The sequence below is a fragment of the Rissa tridactyla genome, chromosome 18 (assembly GCF_028500815.1).
Source record: "Rissa tridactyla isolate bRisTri1 chromosome 18, bRisTri1.patW.cur.20221130, whole genome shotgun sequence".
Classification (NCBI taxonomy): Eukaryota; Metazoa; Chordata; class Aves; order Charadriiformes; family Laridae; genus Rissa; species Rissa tridactyla.
This window is the reverse complement of record NC_071483.1, coordinates 7,065,764-7,087,534: the sequence shown is the minus strand read 5'-3', so window position 1 is coordinate 7,087,534 and position 21,771 is coordinate 7,065,764. Positions and strand designations below refer to the sequence as shown.

Here is a 21,771-nt window from a genome sequence, read left to right as displayed (position 1 = left end):
GGCACAGGAACGCCTCCAGGCAGGTTTGGAATGTCTCCAGAGACGGAGACTCCACCACCTCTCTGGGCAGCCTGTGCCAGGGCTCTGCCACCCTCACAGCAAAGAAGTTCCTCCTCATGTTGAGGTGGAACTTCCCATGGTGAAGTTTGTGCCCATTACCTCTTGTCCTGTCACCGGGCACCACTGAAAAGAGCCTGAAAGGATCATCTTTGAAAAAAAGCCTGAAAGATCATCTTTGAAAGGATGATCTGCGGAGAACGTCTCCTGCCTGAACGGATATTGCCCTGTTAGCAGCAATAGCAGGTTTATAATGTGAAAGATTTTACCTTCTTCGGCTTCCAGATCCACCAGTGAAGATACCAACACGCCCATCTCCTGACATTTTTTGCTGTGGGCCTTTGACTTCATGTGTTTAGTCAGATTCCCTGAAAAGAAGCAGAAAACATATTTTGGTTAATATGGCTCTTTTTTTTTTCTTTTTTTTTTCCATTTTGCAAGCTCAGCAGTAACAAGTTAATAATTTGGCTCTGAACCAGACCAAGGAGGCCTCTGACTCTCCCCAAACCACTATCCATTGCAAATACCCCATGACACAAGGCTGTCCTCCCTTTCGTTCCTTTGCTGCTGCACCGGGGTGGAAGAGGATGTGCTGGTGGGGTTGTGCAGCTTTGCAGGTGTTGTGCAACCTGAAAAGACAGTTGGGGTACACATCGGGGCTTGGGGGGGATGAAAATTCCTGGATTGCTTTCAGCTGTGATGATGCAGCAAAGGAAAATGGTAGGGAAGAGAAACACACCTCAATCCATCATCACCTCCCACCTCATCCCAGCACACAGGGGCCACCCACCTGGAGGTGAGGAGCTCCTTCACACCACAGGGCAGACTGGTACTGAGTGCTCGAGAGGACAGAAATGGGGAAAATCCTACAGTCACCCTCCTCCCCCCAGCAGGGTGGCTCAGATGCTCTGAGTGCCAGGCAAAAGTTCTCAGCTCCCTGGAACAGGGGGAGTCATGGATCCCCTCGGAAGCCCTGCGCACCAGGGTCCGGCAGCACTGAGAAAACCTGCTGAGCACTAACGAGCGTTCCTCATTAGTGCCAGGGTGGAAAGAGCAGCCCCTGCAAGGGGAAATCCGGGATGTGGGGGGCCGTGGTCACTGCTCTGAGACAGTGGGATGGCATTACTCACGGGCATGCCAGACTCACAGGACACCTCTCTAATTCTAACTCCCCAATTACAGGCAGGTTGATCAGGCAGTTATTAACCCTACTTATATCCAAGGGAAACGCTGAACACAGGGTAACCTTTGGCGGGAGGAGGCCGGGGGAAGGTAGGTAGGTGGAACAGCCACAAAAATAAAGGGTAGGAGAAATAAAGAAAAAACAATCCCCTTTTTCCCTTTCCTCTCCCACACCTCTTTATGGGCCAAGCTGATGATGAGAAGAAACCTGGGCCCCTGCTGAAGCTCCACCAAGGGCTGTGTAATATCCCAGCACAGCCCAGGAGCTGGTTGGACCCTCCAAACTCACTTGCAGCAACGTGATGTGCCATCAGCCCTCCTGCTAGCTAACGCTGGAGAGTCGTGCTGAACACAAGGCTTTTTTTTTCCTCACCGCAATAAAAAAAAAAAAAAAAAGAGGAAAAAATGAATTCTCACACTTTATTATAACCTTCAGCTGAGGACTGAGGTCCCTCAGCTGGTATCCTGCAATCCACAGAGTCCCCTGGTCCCTGAGCTGGGTGGGAGTATAGAGGGCCTCTATCAACCTCTCCTCCCGCTGCTCTGGATAGTATAAATAAATAAGCAACTATTCATTGGAGCAGAGAATTACCCGTGACGCCCTCACAACTCAGAAGAGTGCCATAACCATCTAGCTACCAAGTTAGTTTCTCTTTAGCCCTTGAATTATTTATTTAGCCCATTTTATACAAAATGGAATAGCTCCAACAGGAAAGACCAAGAGAGACAAAGGCTGACTATATATCCTTGTGTATCTGGCACCCATCTAGGATGTGGATTCAAAGGATATTTAATAATTTAAATGCAGCAAAACAGCTTCAGTAAGAAAGATTTATTATTTTTAAACTTCATGCCTAAATACCCTTAGCCCCATGGTTAGGACACTCAGGTTTGAGGATGAGGCCAACTTGGCTCAGGTCCTTGCTCCAAATCAGACCTCTCTTTCTCCACTTTGGCCCAGGAGTTTTGTTGTGGGCCCAAAGACACCCAGTCAGACCAGAGCATGCTCTCATGGACACCTCTGGTTCCAGTGAATCACCATTGTTTTAAAGTGAAAAACTGTTTTACCGAAAACTATCCAACGAGTCCAAATTGTGGCCTCATGGAACTGGAATTTAATTTTGGGCCTAACTAGCAAAAAGACAAACTGACTCAGTCTGTTGAAATCAAACCCTGCTGCTGCCTGTCCGTCACGGCACATCACATCTTGGCTGGCAAAAATGACACATCTTTGCTCAGTTACCACACCAAAATCCCTAAATGGATTCCCTCCGGTGATAATGGACACAGAAAATAAGCCCAAATAAATGCCTGGTGTGAGTAGGGGGTTAAAGTATGGTCTGCGGCACCCCAGGACTTCAGCTGTGATCTCCATGGTAGGAAGAGCGGGGAGAAGACATCCACCAGGCATTTTGGTGCTACCATTTCCCCAAAACAAACTTATATATTCCCTGTGCTACATGCATCTGGCTTTGGCCAAACCAGGAGGGCATTACGTTAATTACTCAGGGTGCTGTTGAATGCGGTGTTTTGGGCAAGACCACAGCCACTCTGTGCTTGAGGGAAGGACTCTGGGCTTCGGAGGCACACAGCAGCCGTCTCAGCCTCCTCAGGTGTCCGCAGGCTATAATACACGCGGGTCCTTCCCCTGCCTCGGCCCCAGTGTTGTTCACAGGGAACGCAGACACTCCCTTCTGCTGCCGCAGACCTGGGCAGGCACGGGGAGCCCATCTGCAGCCTGCAGCGCTCTTCCTGTCGGCTCCCCGCACCTCTGCTTTCACTCAGCTCCACCCTGCGCAACAGCTGGGGTTGACAAGCTCTGCCAGAAGCCATCAGCTTCACCTCCTTTTCTATTTTCTGTCACTGGAGGCAACTGTCCTTGTGCAAGGCAATGCCACGGCTTCTCCTCTCCCTTCCCCACCCAGGCTGTCTGCTGGAAGGTGCTGCGCAGGCACCGCTAAACCCCCCCGTGCGAATGTAAAATACCAAAGGACCAATTCATAGCAAGTGTTGCTTTCCTTCCCCTTCTGCTTTCCGTCTTCCTTCATCCTCATTTGGTCAGACCAGGCGGTACTCGCACGCGCCGAGGAACACGAGAAGCCTGCAAACTCCCAGCGCGAACCCCCCTGGTGCAGGGTCTACCCATGCACAGCACCCTGCAGGCACACCAAGAAGAAATTCCAACGAAATAGGGCTGCTGCTACCCTTCTAGGGAAGAGAGACTCAGTGGGCTGGATTCTCATCTGACCTAAGTTTGCAACATTTTAAGGAAATTAAAAGCTCGAGGCTTATTTACACGAGCTGAGAGGCTGAGTTATCATCTTGGGAACAATTTGGAGGACAATGATATTTATCTTATCAGGGTTCTTCTTAGAGTTTGTGTTTTTAGACCCCTTAATTAATGCTGGCAGGATTAGATGCTAAAGTCCTTTGGCACATTTCCAGTGAAGGCAACACCTCTTTGCCCAAGTAAAAGCTGGATATGAATCCTACAATGAAGGATTCACAGCTACTTGTTGCCTTAGAGAGTTCTGGCTCCCAAGTTTTAAAAAAACAAACAAACCAACAAACAAAAAAACCCACAACAAAACCAACCCAGAAGCATTGCTTCCTTGGAAACAGTGAAAAAAAACCACATATTGGAAGGAGCAAGAGAGAAACTAGCAGGCGGGGAAGCTGGATTTAAATAGCAGATCAGTTATATTGAATCCTAAGCAGGTAAGTGGTCCTCACTAAGGATCGTTTACCAAAAATTTCCCAGATTTGAAAGAAAACTGGCTCCATCTACAATTCAGGAATCAGTGGAAACTGCGAGCCCACCCCAGCTGTTGCTGTACTGGAGGAGCGCAGGCAGTTTCAGCACAGCTCTCCCGTGACACCTGCTTAGAACCACGTATTCCCGGCTGCTTAAGCTTTTCTGATGTTGTGATGTCTTCTTCTGGATTTAAAGCAGCTTAAACACGTGTGTTGTTTTGAGAAAGCCAAAACTCTAGTGCTCCAAAAGCACTTAAAGCGGCTTAATAGGTACTAGAAGTGATTTCCCATTTAAATTAAAACAGGGAAAATAATTTTTCAGAATATCCATTGTCATATTTTAAAGGTGGTGGAGTTGAAATGAAAAGTAAGGAACAGAAAAGGTAAGATTCCTGGAAAAATTATCCTATTCTTATTGGGCACGCACCATGCTTTCTATTTCTCCTATTAAATGTGAACAATTTGACAAAAAATACCCCAACAAATGACCAACTGCATGATCTCTGCGTCCAAAGAGATGCCGTGATACAAACATTGACAGATCTCCAGGACTTAAGCATTTTCACATTCCTCTTTTAAAATAATATACAAGGAGAGCAGAGCAGCAGACTCCCATTTTGCTGGGGGACGCACTCACACACAGAGACGCAGCAACAGGTCAATCCTCTTCATCCCAGATAAACCCTTGGAACAAGTTTTATGTGTGACTTCAGTAACGCACAGGCTTTGATTTAGGTATCTGCATAGATATAATGTCCCCAAGCGAGACTCTAGGAGAAGGAACGCTTTAATTTATGGAATTTATTGGGCAAAAGATTTAATTTTTAAAAATCTTTGTTATTATCTTTTAGACTTATTGACTTTAAGATTAAAGAAGAAAATTTGAACCTTGAGCCTGCCTGCCAGTATTGGTACAGGCCATAAAATATTAGCCATCTTCTGGATCAAGCCTATCAGCTTGCGTTAGCCAAAACCTAATCTTCCAGAAAGGTACCCAGGCTGGATTTGCAGATTTCAAAATATAGAGAATTAGCATATTTCCCATTGAGGCTTGTGCTGGGATTAATAGCTGCACTGTTTAAAAAAATAACAGTTAATATTTCACTTGAATTTGCCAGTCTTTGACTTCCAGCCCTCGTTCCTTTTTTTTTTTTTTTCCCCCCTTTCCCTGGGAAGTTAAAGAGCCCTTTTGCTCGCAGTGTTTCGCCTCCTGTCTGGACCATGGGGCCGTTTTCTGTTCCCAGCGACGCGCCTCACGCCACATTGCAGAAGGGAGCGGGCAGCAAATTCCTGAGGATAACCCTGTCCTCATCCCAGCGGAGGTTTGGGACGTCCTGAGGAGCCGGGGGAACCAAAGCTTCCTCTCGGCAGTGGCTCCACGGGGATGCTCAGACCCTTTCCCTCGTCCCAGCCGCTAAGGAAGGGCCCCAGCACGCACAGGGTGCGGGGACATACTGCAAATCTCTGTATCAATCTGCCCTGCCATAACAGCAGTTAATTCTTTCGGAGCTTTCCGCCAGTTGGACCTGCTCTGTAGTTTCCAGAGGAGGCTTAGCAGAGCGCTGAGTCTGCTGGAGCAGTAATAATAATAAACTGTGCAGCCATAACCTTGCCTTTAAGGGCTGAGGGGGTAATGCATTTAATATATTAACATGTTCAATAACCTCAGTGCCTGTCATGTGCTGATTTAAGGAACTGCAAACTAATTTATTAAAGGAAGACTATGGCTGAGGACACGAGGAAGTCTGGTGTCTGGAAACAGTGAGAGGACTAGACTATCAAATGGATATCTTCAGCCAACAGGCACTGATGTCCTTTACACAAGCACCTTTTAAATTAATATGAAGCTCCTTCTCCCTTCTGACCTCTAAGCAGAGGCAGCGGCACAGACGCAGTGAGCTGCTCCACGCAGTTTCTCCAGAAATCTTAAGAAATCTTAAGCAATCAGGACGTGAGAGTCTGATGTGAGCCCGAACGAGAGCTGTGGAAAAGGATAATGTCTGCACAGGAGGGGAATTAATGTGCCAACACTGACCCACATCCCCAGGTCACCCAAGAGAAGGAGGGAAGAAAGGGGCCGCGCTTCCCTCCAGGGTCTGGAGACGAGTGACAAGGGAAGGCTGGCGGTTCCCCTGTCCCCTCTGGGAAGGTGGTCAAGGGAAAAGCTCTCCCTGACCTTCCTGAAAGGGAAAATTATTAGACTGCAGCTTTTTCTTCGTTTCCTTCCTGGTAAGAAAACAACGAAGAAGCTCGCCTAACTTCTTTTAAACAACCTCTTGGAGGCCGCAGTAACAAACCTCTTAGGAGAGCGCTGCTGCAGTGGAGGTAGAGACACCTCATTAAAGAGGCACGTTTATATCTGGTCCAGAAACGTAAAATCAAATAAATCTTTACAAACCAAATTTCCAAGACTGCTGTTTCCATCAGCTAAGCGAGCACACAAAAATCTCACGGACTTGCTTTAAAATAATAAAAAAAAGAAAACATTTCCCTGCAGTTCTGTAACTCAAAGGAACAGCTTCGTTCACAGTGACAGAAATGCACAAAAAGCAGACAAACAGCATAATTAGTGAAAAGGGAAAAATATTTAAAGCTCTTTCTTTTGCAAAAGTTTTCCCAGTTCTTGGAACACAGATATGGATTTCCAGGGGTAAGGGGGGAGGTACATTTTAACCAGATAAAGATCCTCATTAAAAATAATAATAAAAAAAAAAAGGTTTAACTGCTTCCAGCCTCGTTGAGAGTTTAGAGCATTAGATCATGCTGGAGAGATCCACCACAGCCAAAATGAAGACAGCTCCACAGATATCCCCTTTGAGTTTACGCTGAAGGCTAAAATTAACTTTGGAAAGCTGATTGCGAAAAGAGCTTCAACTCAACTTATATTTTTGCAAGCGCAGCCCAGTAGCAAGAGCTCCAGCTTCTCCCTTCTGCAATCAACTGTGGTTGCAAAATTGCACCCCAGGAAGGAGGATCCTAATGAATCAGGGCACAAACGAACTTATTCTAGACGTCTGCAAAATAAGCTGTGAACCCCCCAGTTCTGCAAACCTCTGGTCACACTCCATCACCAACAGCAATGATTCTGCGACTGTGATGATTTTATGAGCACCCAAAGCTGACCTTTTTCTCACCCTCCAAAAACTCTTCCAAAAGGTCCTTGTGTCTCCATCAGTGAAGCAAACAGCTTTTCCCCAAGCGCTGCAAAGTTACCCGGAGTACAAGCATGCCCACGGGACACAGCCAGGGCTCTGACTGTCACCCCCTTCCAGCAAAGCGCCATTTTCATGCGATTCCAAGTTACCTTTGTGCAACTATTTGTCCTGAAATCGCTGCTTTGGGGAAGTTCTGCCCCCTCATGTATCCATAGGCAAATGGGTAGCTTTGCAATCAAATCCCAACAGAGGGGCGGTTTTTTTTGAAGGAAGCATTTCCATGCTGCCTTCCTCATGCAAGCTTCCTGCAAAGCTGAAGAAGGGAAGTCCCTTGGAGGCAAGAGCCTATTTGCAGAGCGCAACCGGCACAGTCAGTGCTGACAGCTTGGGTGCTTCAAGGGAGCGGACATGAAGAGCAAAGCAGCTGGAGAGATGGTGGAAAGGATGGTTTGATCGCAGCATCCTGAATAAAAGCCTAACAGAAGCATGGTGTAAAGCAAGGTGAAGTGACGGAAGAGGCTGAATGGATTCACCTCTCAAAGGAAAAACTCAGAACAAAGTAACAAAAGCAAGAGGGAAAGGGAAAGAAAATGAATCAGAAATAGCTCCGGGCTGGGAGGGAGAGAAAGAACTGGAGCCTGGATCTGCTGCATGTGTCTGACGAGAATTTGGCCTCAAATTCGGTATCACTTCCCCATGCTCCCATGCGCCCAGTGATTACCAACACGTCGTTACCCAGAAATCGCCTGCCAGCTTTACCAACAGAGCCATCGTTCAGGCACTGCCCACCCCGAATCACCCGGCATCTGGCTCCCTTGTCTAGCACAGACACGTCCTCCACAGCACTTCTGGGTACGCGCACATGCCGCAGCCCATGCAGCACCCAGTGCCTCCTCCCCACACCCATGCTCTGCCACGTCCTTGGGCAGCGCTGGTTTTTTGAGGCTGGTGCTCTTCTTGAGTAATTAAGAAGAGTAATTAACTCCCCCAGCTGTGTCATCTTCTGAGATTTGCAAGGATGGGAGCTACAGACAACGGACATTTTATATTGATGTCAAACTATAATCAAGAAACTGAACTTGACATCTTTACTGCAAGACTTGCTGCAACCAAAGATGGAGCGGAGATTTGTCAAACCCACCATGCCAGACTCCAATGAGAAGTTAAAGGGACCTGGGCACCTCTGGCACTTTTGAAAACTTTACCCAAACTCTCTTGGAAGAGAGACTTTTGCGTGTTCCTGCTAGACTTCACTTGCACACTCACTGAGGCAATGATGAAAGTCTCTTGCAAAGAATATCAGGTAGGAGTGAGGTTGTGGATCATTGATGACTAGATGTCCTGGAATGGAGGTCTTGAGAGAAAAAGTCTATTGATATGATATAGAAAATGTCGAAGCTACATGCAACTGCAAAGGATGAGAAAGTGCAGCGCAAACAGATCTTGAGAGCACTAGCACAAAAAGCCACCCGAAGACCGTCTCCAGGTGCTCAGTCAGGGATGTTTGCCTGTACCCAGGAGCCCCTGCTCTCATTCTGGGGTGGTTTTGTTTATAAATCCCTGCCAGTGAAGCTCTATTTCAGGATCGTTCCCTTTCAGAAGCACCTGTAGGATGGGGTGGATGCTGTGCTGCAGGTTGGCATGGGCAGCCAGTGCTCTCCACTGCGACGCAGCTGAACATGGGGCTGGTCCTCTGCTGAAAATAGCCAATTTAAGACTCCTTCATCCCCCTCCCTCCGACTCCTGGGGTTTTCCAGACCCTGGGAAGGCTTTCCCTTCCCCTTCACCAGCGCCCCCAAGAAGGCTTGTAAGTCAATAAACTAAGCAGAGGAGCTAGGAGCTGACTGTCTCTTACCTTTGGTTTTAAAAGCAAAGTTACAGTACTTGCAGACATATGGCCTGACGTCTGTGTGCGTGCGAATGTGTTTCTTCAGCATGCTGGGTTTCTTGCAGCGAATTCCACACTCCTCACATACATACTTCCCTCTTCCACGGCCTCGCACATACACATACTCTTCGTTTGATTTGTACCTATGAGCAACAGGTGTCATGATAAAAAAAAAAAAAAAAAAAAAAAAAAAGAAGATTCCCACCTCAAAAGTAGTCACAACTTTCCTGGATTAATTCAGCATGTTATTGACACCACCGGTCTCATTTACCATTCGCTAGCTCTGGGTAATTAGGCTAAATTCAAAATATCTTCAAAAGCTTTTGCCCAGATGCCTACTTCCTCTTCAGGAATATGTTCTCATGTCCTGCATCTGCTTCTCTGCACAGACAAATAACCCAAAGTCTGCGATCAACTCACAGGGTCACCCAAATGTCCTGATTTTCCACAAACACAAACTGAGGCACTTACGATAGTCTGAATAAGGCATTTAACAGTCCGGCCTGGCTACCTAAATCATCTCTCTCTCACCCTATGCTGTGTTTTAAAATATGCACAGTCTGTCACTGTGCTGTGCAAAGCACCGAGAAAATACATCCTAGCTAAACCTCTTGTGAAACAACCTTTCTCATCCTTTGGGACAACAGTAAAAACCATTTGAGAAGACTGATCGCACACTGCAAGTTGTGATCCCTGCACAGATTCCTGATACAGTGAGACACCCAGAATGGACACAAAGAGAAGAATACATCCATTTATTTAAAAAATACATTGTGCTAACACTAAATGTAAACACCACAGACTCCAGGCTTTTTTATCTTTGGTACAATATCATGACTTAGGTTTACCCAAGAGAATGAGATTGGTCATCCTTCCTTCACATTGTATATTCATCTATTTTCTGTCCACGCATTATTGCATAGAGAAGGTTACACGATGTGGGTTTGAAAAATATTTGTAAGAGTGAGACAAATCATTTAGCCTCCTGCCGTTTAGCAAATGGAGCCTGTAATTTCCTGTTCTTGCAGCACAAGAAGAATAAGGTAACACGAAATTGGTCCCCTCAGATTTTTAAGAGGCCAAATTTTCGAAGCGTGGTGCTTCTTGCAACTCATTTTTTTCTATCCAGTATGAGTTATGTCTGGTCTTCAGAAATCTCCAAACATCCACCTTTGACAATCAGGCCTTCTAAAGCATCTTAATAGGGGGTCCAAAGACACACAACACCATCAGTCACCTTCTAGTATCTTCCCAATAAAGCCAATTCCAAACGAGAATGGTGAGATAAAAGCAGCCAAACTGAAGAGAAACTGAATAGAAACAGCAGCACTAGGGATTTGAGCACTTAAATAAATGAAGGTATAATAAGTCCTAAAAAAAAAATAACGTATTTATAACGCAAAAAAAAAAAAAAGAGGATAATTTAAAACTGAGTAAAAAATACACAAAGATCATGAATACAGCCCTGAACCGATGGGATGATAATGGCACGGTCTGCACAGGACCCACGAGTGTGGATTTCAAAGCAGGTGAATCACACGGCACGAACCCCTTGATCTCCCACTCAGGTAGAATGCACGTCGCCCTGGCTCAATTGCGTCTCATTCCCTTAGGAAGTGTAGAGGTAATTTCAATTCCATGTGGGTGTTTGGGGGACCTACCACACATGAAATTCAGAATAATCTTCCTGGGTGCCACCTGGTAGATGTGACTAAACCCTTCCTCTCCTGCCAAGTCCTGGTCTCTCTGCCTCACGGTCCTGTCCGTAAGGAGCAGGCTGAGCCACTTCTTTGCTTCATAGGAGAGATGTGAGCAGATGCTTAAAAGATGTTGAGGTGCTTGTGCATTAAGGTGATGAGGTCACAGATGTCCTATGCACGTTCAGACACGTGGAGAGAGAGGAAAAATGAGTGTCTACGTTGCCCTAGCCTAGCCTGAAATAGCAGTAGCAGCACCAGCATAACCAGGTCTTGGTGTCCGACAGCTACATGTGAGGGAACAGCTTCTATTTCTGTCCTTCAGCATCGGCAGAAGTTCTCCAGACCATAAGCATGGTCATCTGGTAGCCCAGATACTCTGTTCTACCTCCTGTAACTGAAGCCACAGAAATGCCATCCACCCCATGTGTTTCTCCCCACCAAGAAAAAAAACCCCAAACCAAAAACCCTTCACCACAAGGTTCTCATTATTTGGCCAGAGGGGACCGAGCTGGTGTCTGAAGAGCACACGCTGCCTGCCAGCCTCCACCCCAGTACGTCCAGCTATCTCCATTTAACCATACAGATACCAGGGTACACATAATTAATTGTTAGGGATGGCCAATGTCCCTTCTTCCTTCGGTCTGTGACTTAACACTAAAGCAGCAAAAAGAGCAAAAGAAATTCTGGAATCTTGATTTCTCTTCTTCTGTTCAAATACATATTTGAGGCTTCCTTCTTGCCCTCCTTTCTTTGTCATTATGCTGGTAATCACCTTGCCATTTAAAAAAATGAAATTGCTCCTTTACCAGCCTTGTACTTGCACTACCCTTAATTACACTCTCACACGGAAATCTCTAAGCAACTGCTTTGTGTCCAACAGTCCCTTCGTCAGCCTCATTAAAGCTATCGGGGCTGGCTTTTCCTGGATAAAAAGGAACACGTGATTTAATCTGAAATTAGACATTGCAGTTTATCTGACACTCTGTGAGACCGAGCTGTCCTTCAACACAGATATTTTTCTTCAGCTCCCTGAGACCATGTGTAAAACACACAGGGAGAGGAGAGAAACAGAAAAAAGAAAGGTAAGCTAAGGAAATACTAAATCAAACAAGAAGAAGAAAGCAAGGGAGGTGATACTGCCATAACACAGAGAAGGCTGCTGCAAATGCCATCTGTCTACATTGAAGGCCATAACATATTTATGGAGATAATTACTTCAGTATGACGCTGGTTTCTCTGTGATCTAATACGCTCATATGATTTGCATCAGAAAGACAAATCAATGACAGCTCGCTTCACATGAAGATTTACCCTGGACAAAGGATCTTCCTGCTCCGTAATGTTTGCCGTAACCAGATCCCACTAATATCCACAGTTGGAGGTTGTGTCAGCAAATCTGGGAGTCTCTTCCAGAGCACTGTGGAATTCATGATCCTGTAGTTAGCAACTTACACCCCCTACAGTGTCACAGCTCCCACCTAATACTGAGATCATCTGAAACCCAGGAGGCTAACTGGCCATTGTGAGCTCTAAGGCTAATTTAGGAAATAGTTATTTCAAAAAGACCCACAAAAAGACAAAAATTCAGTTATTTGATGCACTTTTTGAAAGGTCATTTGCTGTGCTCTGCTAGCAAATGTGCGTCTGTCGAATTTTGTGGAACCACTACAAACGCTTTTCAGAGCAAGAGGAACTGGCACAGCCACAGCAGTACCATAGGCAGTACCACATTCAGAGGCTTGATGGCCCCAAAACAGGCCATCACTGTCAGGAGTCACAAGAAACCCAACAACAGGAAAACACGGACCTGGAGAAAGCTTTACCTCATCTCTTTTCCTTAAACTTAGTTGAAACCTAAAACCATGAAGGACTTACTCCTTCGCAGGCTTTAGGAGGCTTAGTTCTTAATATTCGCTGTTACAAATATCTGACTCTCCTTTTTAGCCACAGACACTTTTTTTTTGTTTTGTTTTCCTGAGCGCTGTGAACTGCATCCAAAATCTTCATGTGGCTGAAAACCACATGATAAAACCTTGGAGAGCAGAGGAGGAAGGAAGTTTGGTGGTTCACAGGCAGGAAGGGAGAGCAGGTTTCTGGGGGACTCGTTGCTTCACTATGAGACACAGTTGGGCTGAATCACCCTTTCCCTCCTGCTTTCTACAACTGCCAGAAATTTACCTTGCCCTGCAGAGTCTTTGCCGACGTGACCTTGGCGGTCGCAGCCTCAGCACAGCAGCTGCACTTACATTATTGGCAAGTCACACGTAGGCAGCCTGATTTTGTGAGTTTCCAGACTTTGGAAGCTGGGTAAGGGTAAAGAACACCCCTGGTTAATTTTGCAGCGACTGAATAAGCAAGACTGAACAGATAGATCCTTGACCGGTTTTGCCATTTGTTAAACTCACTTGTTTGCTTTTTGGATTTCTGGTACGTAGGAACAGGAATCAGATATCAGACCCCTTTCCTGAGCTGCTGCATTTAGTTCACAGTCAAGTGAACTGAGTAGCTCCAGTTGCTGCCTTTGGTGTAACTCTTCTGGTGTTATTGATGGCCCATCTCATCTGTCATCAGGCTGCCCATGCACCCGGCTTGGCTGAATCCTTCAGAATTCCCTGAAGTTAACGCCAGTCTGCCCTGGTATTGACTAATCTAATTTATGTTTTATGCCACCTGAAAAAATTTACCAGGTTGCTGATAAATGCATAACTATTATAATGACGCTAATTACTAGTAAGTTTATTGCCTTTCTCACAGCTCCTGTCTAGATGGTTAGACCGCTTCTTCCATGTTGCCCCCCCGCAACACGCACTCTGAAACTGCCCGGGCAGCAGAAGTCCTCAGCCTTGGCCATCGCACACCCCAGGGAAACACAGGGTGGGAGACCCTGTAAGACGGCAGCCTATGTTAAGGATCGCCACACACGGAGGTGTGTCCTGAAGGCCAGACAGTTGCTATGAAATCTCCCTTAACTCAAGCCAAGCTACAGCAGAACAAACAGAAGGATTTTTTTTTTTTTTTACAAAATCCAGACCAGACAATGTCATTTCCAGGTTTCTAAAAGCATCATAAAACCTTCTAATATCCCAATTTACCAGACAGGGGATATTGCACCAAGACAAACAATGAACTTCCGAAGAATGATACAGCAAGACAGAGAAAGAGCTGGGTATGGAGATGGGAGGACCTGGCACAGAAATCCTCCTTTTCCTGTCTCAAATAATGGATCTTTTGCAAACAGCACTTGCCAGTCTCTGGTGAAACTGCAGAAGACAAGACTCTGAGCTGAATGAGACACTGCCACCCAGACTGGACCTATGCAAAGACGACTGGTATGAAGGTGTTACTATGAACATCATCTTGCCCTTGAATTACATATAAGCAGCTCAAAAAAGATTTAACACTGGAAGGATTACACTATCAAAGACGACCACTTCACAGGCAGCAAACCTAGGGCTCCTTCTGCTTGGTAAAACATTGGGGCAGGATCTTCTGCCACAGGTACAACACGGTGCCGGACGTAATGAGATCCTCGTTTGGAGTGGATGCTAATTCAGATAACAAACAAGGATCGATACAAACATAAATAGCTGTCTTGGACTGGTGGGGAATCCCACGGAGGCTGAGGGATATTAAATCTTCCCTTAATCAGCAACACGTGCTGCTGGCACGGGGAGGGCGGCTGGGCAGCCCCTGCTCCCATCACCACGTGCTGCAGTGTCTCCAGGGCACAGGGCTCTCTGCTGACGCAGAGGAGCTGGATGGATGTGCCCTATCAAGAGCCCTCCCCCTTACAGGTGATCGTGGACAGCAGATTAAAATCTTACAAACACCGCTCCCTCTCAGGACTACCGCTGTGATCGGCTTCCTCACGCGTTTCAAGTCCACGGCTGCTGGCAGTTGCAGGATGGAAGGGCAGAGAGACACCACAACAAACTTGCCAATCACAGACACTCGGTGTCTAATTCGAAAACCTGCAGCTTTGATTATGTCTCTTCTGCACAAGAAGCATCCAGAATCTCATGGAAAACCAGCACATCTCATCTCTGAGTTTCTGTGGCCATTCCGAGTTTGTTCATATATATATGGAGGAAAGAAGTGGCATCTCTGAGAAAAAGTGGCATCTGATGGCTTCTATAATTTGGGTTTTTAAAATAAAGTAAGATGTGGATAAATGGGATCCATTCATGCAGAACAAGGATTGTCAAGAGAGAGTATGGACCAGCAGGTAAAGCAATGGATGAGGAAGAATCATAGAATCATAGACCCATAGAATCATTTAGGTTGGAAAAGACCTTTAAGATCATCAAGTCCAACCATTAACCCAGCACTGCCAACTCCATCACTGACCCATGTCCCTCAGCACCACGTCTGCCCGGCTTTTAAATACCTCCAGGGATGGCGACTCCACCACTTCCCTGGGCAGCCTGTTCCAATGCTTGACAGCCCTTTCAGTGAAGAAATTTCTCCTCATATCCCATCTAAGTAGGAGACAGGAACAAAATGAGATACCTTCAGATGCAGAACAGGGTAGCTGGACTGGCTAAGAGTCATCGTCATCTCCAGCTACCGCAAGTTTAAAAAAGGAAACACTGCTGACACTTAGCTATGAGTTTCCCATATTTTGGGATGAACTTCCTTTCCTTCACAGCAGACATGGGCTAAATTCACACTGTTACTGGATACTAACACTAAAGAAGGCAAACTTACAGATTAACCTACGCTATCATCCACAGTAACTGAATAAATATAATTAAAAGTGGTGCTCGGATTTTCAGGGCTAGGTCTCAGGCGTGCTTCAGGCCTTTGCAGAAGAAGAACCCACCCGAACAAGCAAACCAAAGCCAGGATTTACTGCTTTCCCTTCATGGACCACTTTCAGTTGAGACTAGCAACTGCAGAAGTGTCTCCTGGACTCTGGAAGTCACCCTGGTGAGAATATGAGCCCACCTGTGTGGAAAAGGGCATGATGTAAATAAACACAGTTGTGGGCTTCTCCTGTCCTTCCTCTCCAGCCCTGTCACACACAGAGGATGCCAGTGGGGCTTGGGGGACCTGCTGAAAAGTGAAGGACTTGTCAGGTGGGCAGGAGCAAGGAGATGTTCCTCGATTTTCACACGTGCTCTGGCCAATGCCTCGGCAGTGTGACAGCCCGCCAGCATTGGCACCGAAGAGCCACTGAAAGGGGCCATTACATCTCTGCATAAAGTGACCAGGATCACGTCCTGTCACGGGTAGCTGTGCGTTAAAACTCGCCTGTATTCTTTTTTTTACATAGAGATGACAGTGAGGATCATCTCTAAAACCAAGCCCTTTGTGAAGATTCCATGCCAAACCCAGAAGAGGAACTTTTGTTCCAAGCCCAGAGCTGCTTTCCAGGCCCTAGGCTGTGTAAAACTTCTCATCACCAAGCAATGAATATTGGTAGAAATACATAGGTCGGTAACTCATTTTTGTAGATTTAATTTTACTACATAAAGTGGGAACCTCTTCACGAACACATTTTTGTGATCTTCTCTGTGCTACCAGTTCTGGACTTGCTGACATTTTGTATGTATGTCCCATCCACATACAGAGCTGCACACCAACTATTTGACACTTATCAGGAAACATCTTTATGAAATAGTTGGAAAGCATTGAAGAAGAATGCATTATTCGCAGATGGAAACCCCATTTGCCTATGTCAGGAGACGTACCAGTCAAGGACATCCTGTTGCTGTTTTTAAAAGTCTAACAGAACTGAGTAATCTTGCTCAGAGAAGCGAAGGGGTAAAGTTACGTGAGCATCAAATATTCCTGTATCAAGCCACATCAAAAGCGGATCGTATTTTTCAAAGAAACCCTTTAAAGCATTTTGCACAGGAACGTCTTTAGCCTCGCCGAAGTGCAGCACCTCAAAGGGGAAGATGTTGCTTATGATCATCCAGACTGTTTAGGTAAAAAGAGGTGATAATCAAAGAACCACCAGGTGTCTTGCATGTACACCCTCTCTGTGGTGCGTGCCATGAGGTCAGCCATCGGCTGGGGGAAATGCACACCACTCGTACAGCCACTAGCACACGTAAAGCCCAGGACAGTGTGTCTGCGTGGAAACCAGCACTCCTTGGCACCGCTGGTGTCCCACAGAGTGAAACGGCCCCTTGGCTTGCCAGCCACGCTGATCACTACAACTGCAAAAAGCACGTCAAATCAGCAAGGAACTCTGAAGGTAACTTTAAGAATAAACACATCCCGGTCATTTCCTCTGTGAGGGAAACTAAGGATAGATAGTTATGGCACTGCAAAAAAAAATGACGATCACACAGGACAGCTCAGGCCTAAGTTATCCTTTCTGCTTTTTATAATATCCCTGGTGGGTCCTCACAGCTCGGATTTTACCTAAGGCAATTTTCCACATTTCTTTGAATGGGAAACAATGAAGTGGGTGTATCCCCGCAGCGTGCTCCCTGTGATCACTGCTCTGTCAGCACGACCTTGGTGGCACTGGGGCTGCGTGGGACATGCCAGCTGCTTCAGAAGTGATGCTAGCACCATGGGTGGTCAAGGCACTGTCCAAAAGCAGATCAGTGATTCTCCAGCCTCCCTCCAAAAAAATGAACACTGGCAGAGCACATATATCATGGAAAAGACACCACAGGAGTTGCTTCCTATAGCCCTGCCCTGTGACAGGGCAGCCAGACCACCAAGATGTGGGGAGGTTGGTGTGGAAACATCAAGTTGAAGGAAATGTCTCTTGATGGGATCACATATGGGTCACTGCATACAGGTTTTTGTGTTTCAAAATTCAAATGGTGCTCGCAAACCAGAAAAAAATGGGAGGGAAAAAACATCTCTAGTGAAGGGGGTGGATGCAAAGATGAGTTTGGGAGGAAAGCATACAAAAAGTTAATGATTCAATCATCATACTGAACTGTAGACAACAAAAGGTCTACAGGCTAACGGTCTGGAAAGATGTATATGATGGTCAGGATGAAGAGACATTTCTTATTGACAGTTATCCAAAGAACTACAGAGTGAAACCAAGAAGTGGAAAATTTAAGCTAAATACAAAGAAAGACGGGCAATGTCTTCAAGTTTACCCTGCACAAAAGTGTGGCACGGATTTAAGCAGTGTGTTAAGCGGATTTAACACCTCCTGCATGTTCAGCCTTTCACTGCACCTTTCACTGGACACAGTTTCTTGCTGTAAATTCACTGGAAGGACTGAAAAAAATGTTGACACCTCTGTAACACACACAGAGACGTCTCCAGAGGTAGACCAACAGCCAGAGTGAAAGAAATGCAGAAAATATGCATAAACAACCCAAATCCACACAGGAAGCTTTTACTAGCATAAAAACACAGGCCAGAGAATGACATTTAATGGCATTTCTCCATCAGAAAAAGCAAACCCTTTTGCCAGTAGAGCCTGTTTTGATTGAAGAAGTGTCATGGGCTACAGGGACAAGAGGATCTGCGACCACATGAGTTGGTCTGCACCAGGAGGACTGCTCCTGCTGCGTCTGATCCCTGACCCTGATGCTGGCCCTTGAGCAGTGTAGGGTGTCCAAGACAGACCATGGGATGTCCTTCAATTAAATTAATCCAACACAGAGCAAGCACAATACCAGCAAACATTGTATATGGACGTAAAACTGCAGAAACATTGAAGTGTTATATTACTTCTCTGTTATGCTTGAGTGAAAGCTTGATTCAATTTTGGGTTGTGGCATCGGACCTCTTCTAGTCTATTAAAAGTAAAATTACAGTTACACTCATTATGGCTCTATCTGCTGCTATACAACTTCAGCCACTCTACACTTTAATCATTTAATTATCATTGCAAACCGCTATAAAAACACATCTATTTCATAAAAAAAAAAAAATCAATGTAAATAGTACTTTGCTGCTCTATCCAAGCTGGAAAGCCGGGTTTGATTACTCAAATGCAATCAGGGATGAAACCAGACTGAAAAAATGAAAGTACATTCACTGCAAGGTGAAACGTGCGTGCATTGTCCCTGCCAGGTGGTCAGCGTTAGCCACCTAAGCATGAAGAGACGTGGAATTATATTGATTGTGTGCACAGGCTAATTAGTCCCTTCTGGGCTTCCCTTCCCTTAAATCCAATTGCGAGAGCAGAGAGGTAACGCAAAAACTTCCACAGTCTCTCACTTCTTGTTTAATGATTGGGCCATGTGTCCCTGTCCTCAGACGATGCCACGCAAAAGTCAGAGAGTTATTGCAGAGCACATGCCGTCTAAACAGCTCATCCCACCACCACAGTGGCATAAACAGCGAAGAAAAAGGGAAGTAATTGGCTGGTGTGGTGTTTTGTAATGACAGGGACATGATGGCAGCAACACAAAACATCACGTTGGCCTTCCCCATCTATGTGCCCGTTTCCAAAGATTTCCCTGGATGTTATTAGAATAAATTAATACTGCATGACTTCTAATGCAAGACTGGGCTTTTTTTTCCCAGCACCAGCCAGACAGGTTAGGTGATGATACGAAAGTCCACACAGGTAAGCACGCACACTGTTCCCAGGGCACTGCTCCAACACCACCTTTCCCTTCTGAAGATCAAATACAAATAGAATAAAATACCAGATTAAAAAAAAACACAAAACAAACCAGACAAAAAAACAACCACCAAGAACTCATACAGCTGAGTCATAAAATATTCATAGAGAAAGTCTAATATGGAAATCCCCATAGATGACCTGTCTCAATCCCATTTCTTCCTCCTCCGGCTCCATCAGAATTGATTAAACAATTTCCGGAGAATCTGACATTAATGACTCCAGCTGACTCGAAGTGGCTCTCGCCTGACACAGGTACTCCTTGTTCTCAGAACAGCTCTTTCCGCAACTATTTTCCTAAGCACTATGAATGATTCTGGATGCCGTTGCTGTTTTAATTACAGGCTGCCTTCTTGGCCTCCTGTTGCCTCTCATGTCAAGGAGGAAGGGCTGTGTTTAACGGCCTTGTTCCAGTGCGTTATTTCTCAGTTGTAACTGCGCTCCCGGCAGTACCTGTATTATTGGAGGCGCGTTAGGGTCTGTAACACTTGTTAGTCCTAAGCAGATCATCAAATTCTTGAAGAAAGTGTTTTAGGTTGAGGTCAGTTACAACTCAAGAATTATTTCGAAATGTACTGAGGATGTTGAACGGAAATATCCAACGTAAGAAGTAAGCGCCTACATCAATGCGTTCTTCCCACTACTCTTGTTCCATGGTCGTTAGCTCCAGGACACATCCCCCCTCTCTGTTTTGAAGCTTCTACCAATGTACTCTTGAGTTTATCTTAACACAGTTACAAACATTTGAAGAAATTATCATTAAGAGGATTTGGCTTCTGAGATGCACAAACATAAATGCATTTTGTTGGCGCATTTCAGTGTGCCTGTGTAAAGAACCACCGTTTTTAACAAAAGCGTGCTTTTAGGGTACACACAACACCCCGCTGTGCAGGTTGGATACCATCACGTGTCTACCTCCACATTTATTTCAAGCAGCTTTTTTTCTACACCATTTACTGAAAGGCTGATGCTATTGATTATCATTTTTTACATTTGCTGACTTTTTTTTTATTTGAGAAGCAGAGTTTTCAGTAGCCCAGCAGAAATCCAGTCCTTTTCAAAGTCAAGTCTATTCCTTACAGTAATCTTAATTTGAGCCGGTTATTACTGACATGGGTAAATACCATCAACGCTTCAGTCTCTAATTAGTCCATTTATTAACTGCTGAAATGCAACACTACAGAATTAAGTAGATCTGTGATGTAACAGTCAGTGGAGTCTCTCAATAGCCATATTCTGGCAAAAAACAAAATCTGCTTTCTGGAGTGACATTTTCCTGTGACTCAAAGTTTATTCCATTCGTGGATGAATTTTCTCTGGTTTTCAACCCCCTCCTGGTCCGACTGGGATATACAGAGGGTGCTCAACACCTCTGGGCCTGATGCATGGGCTGGTCTGGAAGATTTAATTTTTGAGGACTTCTTCCTAAAGGTGCCTGTTTCCCGGACACGGTTGTCTCCTCCTCGAGCTCTCTGCATGGTGCCTGTCCATTCTGAGGGCTTCACGGCGCTCTGCTGGCTCCTTTTTTGACCCAGGTTTAGTTTTTGCCCAACACCATGTCATTAAGATGCCGCACAGAGGAGTGCTGTTATCAGACTGGCCCCGGTTACCTAACATGATTCAAGGTGAAAAAAGCTTAATATTCCCGCCAGGGGCCAAGGTGAGTAACCATTGACTCCAGTGACTATGTTACAGAAATGCATTTTCTCTTCTGTCACTACATCTGACACAAGCCTTCTTGTTCTCCATCCTATTAGAAATGAATAAATATCCCGTTTACAACTTACACCTCAAAAGAACACAACGGTGGATCTCGGGGACAGGGAGAGAAAAAAATCACCGCTGCCCCTGTATGCTCTCCATTCCTACATGGCTTACTTTTAAATTATTAAAAAGTGGAATTTCACCATTTCACTTGAGAAACAAGCTCAACTAACACTTAACAGAAGGCTGGGTTGGAAATGTTTTCTAGTATTCTGTCCAAAATTATATTTACGTTGTTTCATCCAATTATTGCTTAATCTTCTGCAAGTAATGCCTCCGCTTTTGGAGATCACTGACCCACAAATGGAACTGTCCCATCCACCATCACTGGAATTACTGGTAGGCAGGCGGGGAAAAAAAAGAGCCATCTACTGCCTTTTACAATAAATCCGTAGTGTAGCAGCCAATTTTGTAAGGTCTTTAACATGTTTTATGCTCGGCCTGAACACTAATTGCTTTTGTGGTGAGACTTATAAAGCTGACACCTAACGAGGCTGGCTGTTTCTTTGTTAAAAAATAAAAATAGAAATAAAAAAAGCCAAAGCCATGCTGCACATTTTTTAGACTAAAACACTGTTGTGTTAAAAAAGCTAAATTTCTGCGCATAACGAAAAACAGTAATTAAGACGAACACCACACAAGGGAAATTTAACTGCATTGTTCTGCTACTGCTCTGGAGCGAGGCGCTCGCAGCCCGGCTCCCCTGTGTCC

General features: G+C 45.4%; 1 protein-coding gene across 10 annotated transcripts in view; it reads right to left on the bottom strand.

Moving 5' to 3' along the window:
• The window catches only part of HIVEP3 (HIVEP zinc finger 3), a 289,740-nt gene that overhangs the window by 18,246 nt on the left and 249,723 nt on the right, over positions 1-21,771 (bottom strand). For all 10 annotated transcript variants that reach the window (XM_054223793.1, XM_054223792.1, XM_054223796.1 and 7 more), the window contains 2 exons: positions 9,004-9,179; positions 327-425 (listed from right to left, as the gene is read on the bottom strand). In XM_054223793.1, the coding sequence (XP_054079768.1) occupies positions 327-425; positions 9,004-9,179 (275 nt within the window). The remainder of the gene's footprint in view (positions 1-326; positions 426-9,003; positions 9,180-21,771) is intronic.